Below are 9,928 nucleotides of genomic sequence, written 5' to 3'. Positions count from 1 at the left end.
AATAATCCTATCTCGCCCAAACCGGTTTGGTCCAGTGGTCAGAGCATCAGTCTGCAGACTGAGGGGTCCCAGGTTTGATTCCAGTCAAGAACATGTACATTGGTTGTGGGCACATGCCCAGTAGAGGGTGTGCAGGAGGCAGTTGGTCAATGTTTCTCTCTCATCAATGTTTCTAGCTTTCTATCCCTCTTCCTTCCTCTCTGTAAAAAAAATCAATAAAATATATTTTTAAATAAAAATAAATAAAAATAATCCTATCTAATAAAAGAGTAATATGCAGATTGACAATCACTCCAACACACAAGATCCCTGCCCCCATGTGGACACAAGATGGCCACCACAAGATGGCCAGCAGGGGAGGACAGTTGGGAGGGATCAGGCCTGCCAGGGAGGGCAGTTGTGTGTGATCAGGCAAGCAAGGAAAAGAAGTTGGGAGGCACCAGGCCTGCAAGGAAGGGCAGTTGGGGGTGATCAACCCTACAGGGGAGGGCAGTTATGGGTGACCAGGCTGGCAGAGGAGGGAAGTTGGGGGGCAAACAGGCAGGCAGGGGAGCAGTTAGACATCAATCAGACTGGCAGGGGAATGGTTAGGGGGTGATTAGGCTGGCAGGCAGAAGCAGTTAGGGGCAATCAGGCAGGCAGGCAGGTGAGCAGTTGGGAGCCAGCAGTCCTGGATTGTGAGAGGAATGTCCCAGATTGGAGAGGGTGCAAGCTGGGCTGAGGGACACCACCACCCCCTCCCACACCTCACCCCAGCCCCGTGCACCAATTTCATGCACCGGGCCTCTAGTAATAATAATAAAACAGGGTGCAAACTGCCATTCTCTGGAACATTTTCTCAATCTGTTGAGTGTTTGCTTTCCAGCAGTTGTCGATAGTTTGGGTCAAATAAACTGACAAAAATTCTCTACAAGTTTAACTGTTTCTCATGCAGACACATTAAAATCCAATCACTATATTAATGAAAGGTGGGGGCGGATATATTATGGAGAAATGAGTGATGATGGGAAATGCAGGCCTGAATCTCCTTGGTGAAGTCACCAACTCCGCAGTCCAGGGCAGACAGGAATGCGTGACAAGGTGGGGGGGAGGGGGGAGGGGCAGCCTCAGGGCCCAGATTTGTCTTCTGGAGGAGAAAGCTGCTCTGGCTAAACAATGGCCGTTCCCCTTGGTGGCAGGGAGGCCACCGGACCTGAGGGGAGCTGCCCCCAGCTCCACTGGCCCTGACCAGGGCACCACCATGCCACACTCCGGCTGTTCAAAAGCTGGACGTCTGGATCTTAGGAGCAATTTCCCATTTTTAAGTGTTGGAATGGATTCAATATTTTTGTTAAACATTCTGTTAGCAAATGATACATCTCTGCATACATTCGGGGTGGACCTCAGCCTGCGGCTCTGGTTGCTGAGCTGGGGAGGAGCTGTGCAGGATGTAGCGGGCATCGGGAGCTGCAGGAAAGCAGGCAGGAAGAGGAGATGGGAAAGCTAAGAGCCACGCCTGGGTGGAGAGACGGAAAGGGGGAGCGTTTGAAGGATGAGAAGATACTGAGGGGGAGGAGCAGGGAGAGCTGCGGCCACGGGAGGCCTTCGGCAATGCCCACAGGGGCCAGGGAAACGCTGAGCGTAAGGAATTTACTTCCCAGGTTCCGTAGGGTAGGCGGTGCCACGCGGGCCTAGTGTGGGGCGCAGGCGTGGCGGGGTGCATGTTGCTCGGATGCACCGGGAGCTGCCTGTCCACGGGAGAGACTGCAGGCGGGCGGCCGAAAGGGTTTCCCAGCCTTTTGGTTGTCTAATAACTCGGCCCCACTGTTCAGCAATTGCAAGGAGTCCTAGGCCAGACCACCCCCTGCCTCCCCGCCTCCCTGCCCGGAGCTGGGAGGGGCGGTCCAGCAGGGAGCTCAGCCCCGACAGGGCCCAGGCACCACCCCAGCAGAGAAGCGCCTGAGCCCGTCTGAGGGTGTCCCCTCGCTGCCCAGGGAGACACCCAGCCTCCTGCATTGTGCCCGCAACGGCGCCTCGGTTCAGCCTCTCTGCACAGGCCCTGCCGCAATTTCACGTGATCCAGCGTTTTCTCCCACAAAGACTAAAATCTCCACAAAGTAATGATTCTCTCTACCCTAAAGCAGGGGGGGGGGGGGGGCGGAGGGATGGTAGAGAGAGGGCAGCTCCTGCAGGAAGGGCTGCAGAGACCTCTCTGTTTCCCTGCCCGCCTGTGCGCCACCTGCAGAGGCCCCGGGGAGCCCCCAGCACGTTGGCTTGTGTGCATCCGACAGTGTTTTGCTCCCCTGTTTGCTTTGCAGGAGCTAAGAGAGCAGGAGCTGAGTGTGCAGGAGCTGATGGAACAGGAGCTGATGGTGGAGGAGCTGATGGTGCGGGAGCTGAGGGTGGAGGAACTGAGGGAACAGGAGCTGAGGGTGCGGGAGCTGAGGGTGGAGGAGCTGAGGGTGGGAGAGCTGAGGGTGGAAGAGCTGAGGGTGGAGGAGATGAGGGTAGAGGAGCTGAGGTGGAGGAGCTGAGGGAGGAGGAACTGAGGGTGCGGGAGCTGAGGGTGGAGGAGCTGAGGGTGCAGGAGCTGAGGGTGCAGGAACTGAGGGTGCGGGAGCTGAGGGTGGGGGAACTGAGGGTGGAGGAGCTGAGGGTGGAGGAGCTGAGGGTGCGGGAGCTAAGGGTGCGGAAGCTGAGGGAACAGGAGCTGAGGGTGGAGATGAGGGTAGAGGAGCTGAGGTGGAGGAGCTGAGGTGGAGGAGCTGAGGGTGGAGGAGCTGAGGGTGGAGGAGATGAGGGTGGAGGAGCTGAGGGAGGAGGAGCTGAGGGTGGAGGAGATGAGGGTGGAGGAGATGAGGGTGCGGGAGCTGAGGGTGGAGGAGCTGAGGTGGAGGAGCTAATGGTGGAGGAGCTGAGGGTGCAGGAGCTGAGGGAGCAGGAGCTGAGGGCGGAGGAGCTGAAGGTGGAGGAGATGAGGGTGGAGAAGCTCAGGTAGAGGAGCTGAGGTGGAGGAGTTGAGGGTGCAGGAGCTGACGGTGCAGGAACTGAGGGCAGGAGCTTGAGTATGGAATGGAGTGTCTCAACGCTGAAGGGCAGAAGGCACATGGCTGCAGAGGGTGCTCTGGCTGGTCCGGGCCCAGTGGGTGGTGTCAGAACACAAGGTCTATCTGGAAAGCAGCAGGAATGACCAGTGATTTTCTCAGGAAGTTTCTAAAAGTTGAAACCACTCTTGACCTGCAACTAAACTCTTTTCCATGCTTCTAACCAAACAGCAAACACCCCAGGCCCCACTGGCAATCCCGTAGGTGTCTTCCCCATGCCTCCCCCGCCCCTCCCCCTCCCTCCCAACACACATCTTCTCCCTTCTGTTTTCAGCTGTTAAGTCGCCCAAAAGCTAGGTCATGAGCGCTCACCACGTGCCAGGCATTTTGCTGGCGACAGAATAAAGGTGGGCTGTCCCCAGAGTGGTCTTGCCCTGGGGGCACATCTGTGTGGCACTGCCCGCCCTCCCCGTGAGCCGGTCCACTGCCCACACGGGGCTCAGAGAGGTCCTTGGAGGGAAGTGAGGGCTCAGGGAGTGGCCTTGCCCTGGGGGCACAGACCCCTCCTCCTGCCCGCTCCCTGTGCCACCTGTGTCTGAGCCCTGTGCCCCCGGAACACCAGCCTTAGCCAACCACGAGGCCGAGGTTGGGTGGTTTGCCCTGGAAAGCTTTAGCAGTCCCTGGCACCTGGTGTAGGAATAGGAAGGGGGAACTGCGACCACTGGCAGGGACTGCCAGGCATTCAGTGAGTACAGCGGGAAGAGCTGCCCTCCCTCTCCCCCCCCCCCCACCCCAGTTTTCTCCAGGTGAAACGTCAGCACTGCCTAACCATGGAGACCACAGAAGGCACAGAAACAGGGGTCACAACAAACACTGTGTCCTCAGTGCTCCCCACCTGGGAGCCCCCCACCCAAGCCACCACACACACAGCCCCCTCCTGGGCCAGAAGGGCCATGCCCAGATTGCCTCTCTCTGACCTTCCTGAGTTCACACGTCCGAAGCCCAAAGCCGTCTCCCTTGAGCTGCTGGGAAAACACTATGGAAATGGAGTCCAGGAAAGAAAACAGCCGCAAATGGAACGAAGGCCAGAGTGAGCAGATGTTTACTGACCACATCCAGTCTGGGCAAACCTAGAAAACAATAGAATGTCCAGGAAAATGCAAGCTGAAGGGGTGAGAGGCCAGGAATATCAAATCTGAGACTCTATGAAAAAAGGTAAGATTTGATCAATTTATCATATCACATATTTACTAGAAGAGTAAATCCCATATATCAATAGAATGCAAGACTTCCATAACTATAGCTAAAATCTAGCTGTGAGTGAGGGGAAATTTTGATAATTTGACTACTTAAAAAGTTAAAAGCAAAAATTCTTGTAAGGAAATACATAAGCAAAGTAAGGTGACAGCATTTCACAGACAAGGGGCTCACATGCCAACATATAAAGAGCTCAGAACGCGGGAGAGGACGCAGCTGAGGGCAGAGGGCCCAGCGTGGGCCTCGGTGTGTGTGGCTGTGAGCGGAGGCCACTGAGATGCAGGGGCTGGGGAGCTCCGCGCTCTCCTCACCGCCTGCGCCCCAGGCAGGGCCGGCCCAGGAGCCCTTCCTCTGAGCCGTGCCTGCGTGTGAGGCTGCATCTGACAACCCGGTGCCCCCACACACCCACACACGCACACACGCATACACATGCATACACACACCCATAGACACGCTCACACACCCATACACCCATACACATGTATACACCCACACACGCATACACACGCATACACACATACACACACGCACACACTCAGACACACATACCTACACACTCACACACACACATCCAGACACACACTCACACACACCCATACACACCCATACACACATCCATACACACACATCCATACACACACACACAAACATCCATACACACCCATACACACGCATACACCCACACATACACACCCACACACACCCATACACACACCCACACACACCCATACACACCCATACACACACTCACACACCCATACACACACACTCACACACCCATATATCCCGACCCTCGGGGCAACAACGGGGGTACGCAGGAACCACCTAAGAGAATGAAACAAACAAGGAACGCGAAAGAATGGAGGCAAGACAAGGTTCTGATCAAGCCTCAACTTTATTCTTTGAAATGGCTGTATATATACAGCAGAAACAAAGGGGGGCAGGGTTGCCTATGCAGAGGGGTCTTTGGCAGTGTATAATTGGTTTAGGCACTGAGTGGCAAGGTGGTAAGGTATCTGGCAACACAGGATTGGCTAACTGCCAGGGCGGCATAACATTCCAAGGTGTAACATTCCAAGGCTGGGCTAGCTCTGGGGGAGGATCAGGAAGGGGAAGTTTCAAAGATGTTAAGCGGCAGGTTAATCTTATCTTCTGGCCAAACCCTCAGAGCACCGCATAACTTCTGCTAGAAGGAACTTAATTCTATTTCCTTAAGACGGAGCTGCTTGTCTCAACTCTGATGGCTCCCAACACCCATACACACATCCATACACACACCCATACACACACACCCATACACACCATACATACACACCATACACACACATGCACACACATATACACATACACACACACACACACACACACACACACACACCCTCGTCCCTCCCCGCTGAGTCTCAGGTCGCCTGGGCCCTTCCTGTAGGAACGCAGTACAATTTGTTCCCCCGTTAATGTCTCCCGTCAGGTTAAAGATTAGACCGGATGGAGCCCAGAAGGAAAGAAGGGAACCCCCCCCCCCCGCCAGCTGACAAATTCAATTTCACAAATTCAGTTGTGAAAGACACGAACAGTTCACAGAAAGAAATGGCTCTGTGACTTACAAAAGGATGCTCAACCTTGCTTCTAAGAAGACAAAATACAAATCAAAACTATAAGGAAGGTGGTGTTTTTATCTGTGATATTGTCAAAAATCCAAGTTCCCAACACACTGTTGGCAAAGCTGTGGGCAGTCAGGTGCCGGGGAGCGCACACCGGGCGCCCGAGGGGCTTGGGGTCAGAGTATCTCGCAGTCATAGAGCATTCCTCTCTCATTCAGCAAAGCGCTTCTCAGAACTCCCCAAAGTCCCTGCAGACGTACGGGGGAGAGCTTGCATAAGGCTATTTACTGCAGCCCCAACTGAGAGACCAGGAGACTAACAGCCTGATCCTATGTAATACCAGCCTAATTGTAATATCAGCAAATTGTCCCCTCCACCTGGAGTTCTGCCGGGAGTCCCACCGCTTGCTGTGATGTGCGCTGACCACCAGCGGCGGCACTGGAGGCGCTCGGGCCTCGATGGCCCAGTGAGAGTGGGTGAGGGCAGAATGGCGGAACAGGTGAGTGAGCGATGCCAGGCCCATCGCCCACCACCAGGCACTGAGGGAGCCAAGTGGGGCCCAATGCCCCGCCCATCTGGGCACAGGGCCCCAGCTGAGGCGGCGGGGCGGGCGGGGCGACCGCTGCCCGGCTCCTCAGTGCCTGGGAGCCGGGAGGTGGCAGCGTGAGGGGGCCCCACAGGCGTGACTAGCGGCAGCGGCAGAGCAGGCGGCCGGGGGAGGGGAGGCAGCTGTTAGGATTTCGTGCACTGGGCCTCTAGTGTTACATATATTAACCCTAAAGGATAAGCCAAAAACGTTTTAAATGGCTTCCCTCGGGGAAGGAGGAAATAGAATGGAGGAGACACAGATAGAAATGAGGTTTTCCTGATCCACCCTGTTTTCATGATCTGACTTTGGAACTATGTAACTAATTAACATAATTACACACAAAATGAACTTAAAAAAACATGTCCCTAGCTGAATAGCTCAGTTGATTAGAGAGTGTCTTCCTGATGCACCAAGATTGCAGGTTCAAGCCCTGGTCAGGGCACAAAAAAGAAGCAGCAAGCGAATACATAAATAAGTGGGAGACAAATTGATGTTCCTCTCTCTCAAAATCAATTTTTAAAAATCCTATGTAATACTGTTCCAGGAGCCAGGAACAAGGGCCTCGCAGCAGGATGCCACGCCTTTCTTTGATATACAGAAGAAGCTGGGCATTGACTTAGACCGCTGGCTGTCAATCCAGAGTGCTGAACAGCCTCACAGGATTCCAGCTCGATGCCATGCTTTTGAAAAAGAATGGATAGAATGTTCACATGGAATTGGTGGTATCCACGCACGGAAAGAGTGCAATATAGAATATGAAGATTTATTAGAATGTCTGCTTCGGCAGAAAACGATGAAATGCCTGAGTGCCATCGTGAAACAGCGGAATAAGCTAATCAAGGAGGGGAAGTACACACCTCCACCCCACCACACGGGCAAGGAGGAGAACCCAAGGCCCTAAGCAGAGCAGCAGCTGGAGTCTGATTTTCATGTTCATCTTCTCCACTGGAAAGCTTATGTACTGACAACTTCTTTGTGAAAGTATCTAAAAATAAAGGATTGCTTCATCCTAAAAAAAAAAAAAAAAAAAAAAAATCCTATGTAATAAAAGAGCTAATATGCAAATGGTCATCATGCCGTCACACCATCACACAGGAACTCAACACCGGGAGAGAGAAGTGGGGACCAGTACCAGACAGGTACAAAGAAGCTCATGAGAGAGGAATGGGGACCAGCCAGGCTGCGGCCCAGGAGAGAGACAAGCCACACACTCCATGGTCCCAGACGCCTGCAGCTGCTGCCCAGGCGAAGCCATCCTGGGTCCTGGGTGCCTGTGGCCGGCCAGAGGAAGGGAAGCCTGAGTCCCAGGTGCCTGTGGCCAGCCAGAGGAGGGAATCCTGGGTCCCAGGTGCAGGGAGAGGCAGAGGCAGTTAGGGGCAATCAGGCCAGCAGGGGAGCAGTTATGGGGCAATCAGGCAGCCAGGCAGAGGTGGTTAGGGGCAATCAGCCAGGCAGAGGGGTTAGGGGCAATTAGGCAGGCAGGCAGGTGAGCGGTTAGGAACCAGCAGTCAGACATCAACTGAGAGGTTCCCGGATTGGTGAGGGTGCAGGCCGGGATGAGGGAACCCCCCTACACACACAAGTTTTGTGCACCAGACCTCTAGTAATAAAATAAAAAGCATTCCCTGAAAACCAACAGCAAATTACACACAGACCTCAGGTTACATTGAACTTAACATACATCATTTCGTGGTTATGCCCCAATTTCCCTTTTTTTTTTTAAGTTCTGTCATTTCAACACATGTACATAGGTGCTTTATGTTTTTATTATTTATTTACCACAAGTAAAGGTCAGGAATTGTTATCTTTCTTTTAAGTTTTTTCAGTTTCACTTCATTACTCTGTGTCTGCGCTCCATGTGAGTGACCTGGGTGCTTATGTAGGTGGGCTCTGACTGAAGGCAAAAATTGCTTCCTGTCGCCATAGGAACGGATCCCAGTGTAACCCGAGGACCTCCTGTGAAAGAAGAGTTTACTAGCATGTGCACAGTGGGTTAGTGGTGTAGTCTTAGATCTACATCAAACACGTTAAACCACAGTTAGTGATATATCCCTGGATCCTCTGTTTCTGTAGCGCTGGAGCAGAGTGAGTCTAAGTAAGTCTGTGTGCTGGCCCTTTAAGAGGAACTGCCTGGGTCTGCAGCAGCCTCAGTGTCACAGCCACAATCCCTGCTGGCTTCTACAGCCTAAAGTTACAGGACTTCTCTTCCCAGCTCTGAAACCCTGGGCTGAAGGGTCTGGTGTGGGGCTGGGACCCCTTGCTCCTTATGAGAGGTCTCTGTAGCCATGATATCTCTCTCAATTAAAAAATAAATAAATAAATAAACACTTAAAAAAAAAAAACAGCCAAGACCGGTTAGCTCAGTGGATAGAGTGTTAGCCTGTGGACTGAAGGGTCCCGGGTTCGATTCCAGTCAAGGGCATGTACCTTGGTTGCGAGCACATCCCTGGTGGGGGGTGTGCAAGAGGCAGCTAATTGATGATTCTCTCTCATCGATGTTTCTGGCTCTCTGTCCCTCTCTCTTCCTCTCTGTGAAAAATAAGTAAAATGTATATTTTATTTAAAAAAAACAATATATATATATATATATATATATATATATATATATATATATATATATATATATTTAAAAAACACACAACACATGTGGGTGTCAGACCAACCCAAATTCACCTGCATCCCTCCTACCCATCTCGATGTGCTTTCTTCTTTACTTCTCTATTGGTAGGACTTCCATTCAGCCAGATTTCAGGAGGTTCTGAATGATGGTTGTTCTATATTCTAGTTGTAATTTTTTAAATATCTTTTTATTGATTTCAGAGATGAAGGGAGAGGGAGGGAGGGAGAGAGAGGGAGAGAGAGAGAGAGAGAGAGAGAGAGAGAGAGAGAGAGAGAGAGGGAGAGAAACATCAGTGATGAGAGAGAATCATTGATCAGCTGCCTCTCGTAAGCCCCACACTGGACATCGAACCAGCAACATGGGCATATGCCCTGACCTGCAATCTAACAGTGACCTTCTGGTTCATAGGTCAATGCTCAACCACTGAGCCATGCCAGCAGAGCATTTTAATTGCAATTTTGATGTGATTGTGAGAGGTGGCAAGTTCTGGTATTTACCTACCCTGCCATCTTGATTCTCCCACAACTCATTCCTTTTAAAGAAAATATTTGAAATATAAAGCTGTATCAGATTTGTTTTCAAACTGTGCAGTGTCTCTTTCTTGTGCAATTACTACCCTACCGAATGTGTCTTTAGATGACGCTATCCTGGTGGTATTTTCCGTAGCAACCAAACTTGCCTGGTATAGTATGGGGCTGCATCCTGGCAGGGAAATTTAAATCAGGTTCTTAAAAAAGAAAAGAAACAAAAAAAAATAAAAAAATAAAAAAAAATAAAAAAAAAATAAAAAAAAAAATAAATCAGGTTCTTGTTGGTGCAAAGTACAAATTACTTATGT

At 51.8% G+C, this 9,928-nt stretch overlaps 1 protein-coding gene across 1 annotated transcript; it reads left to right on the top strand.

Moving 5' to 3' along the window:
- The first annotated feature begins 2,881 nt into the window (after positions 1-2,881).
- Positions 2,882-7,503, top strand: LOC118714081 (NADH dehydrogenase [ubiquinone] iron-sulfur protein 5-like). The gene is made up of 2 exons (XM_045578348.1): positions 2,882-2,973; positions 6,993-7,503. The coding sequence occupies exons 1-2, from the start codon at positions 2,882-2,884 to the stop codon at positions 7,369-7,371; spliced, it is 471 nt and encodes a 156-aa protein (XP_045434304.1). The 3' UTR covers positions 7,372-7,503.
- The last annotated feature ends 2,425 nt before the right edge of the window (positions 7,504-9,928 follow it).

Source organism: Pipistrellus kuhlii, unplaced genomic scaffold (genome assembly GCF_014108245.1).
Source record: "Pipistrellus kuhlii isolate mPipKuh1 unplaced genomic scaffold, mPipKuh1.p scaffold_m20_p_96, whole genome shotgun sequence".
NCBI classification, from domain to species: Eukaryota; Metazoa; Chordata; class Mammalia; order Chiroptera; family Vespertilionidae; genus Pipistrellus; species Pipistrellus kuhlii.
The sequence above is the reverse complement of the archived record's forward strand: the minus strand, read 5'-3'. Positions and strand labels throughout refer to the sequence as shown.

What these genes read in the sequence shown, in the direction of transcription:
- LOC118714081 (XM_045578348.1), top strand. Translation starts at nt 2,882, where the DNA reads ATGGTGGAGGAGCTGAGGGTGCAGGAGCTGAGGGAGCAGGAGCTGAGG. An exon ending in ATGAGGGTGGAGAAGCTCAG is followed by an intron (nt 2,974 to 6,992) that starts GTAGAGGAGCTG and finishes CAATTTTTAAAA; the next exon opens with ATCCTATGTAATACTGTTCC.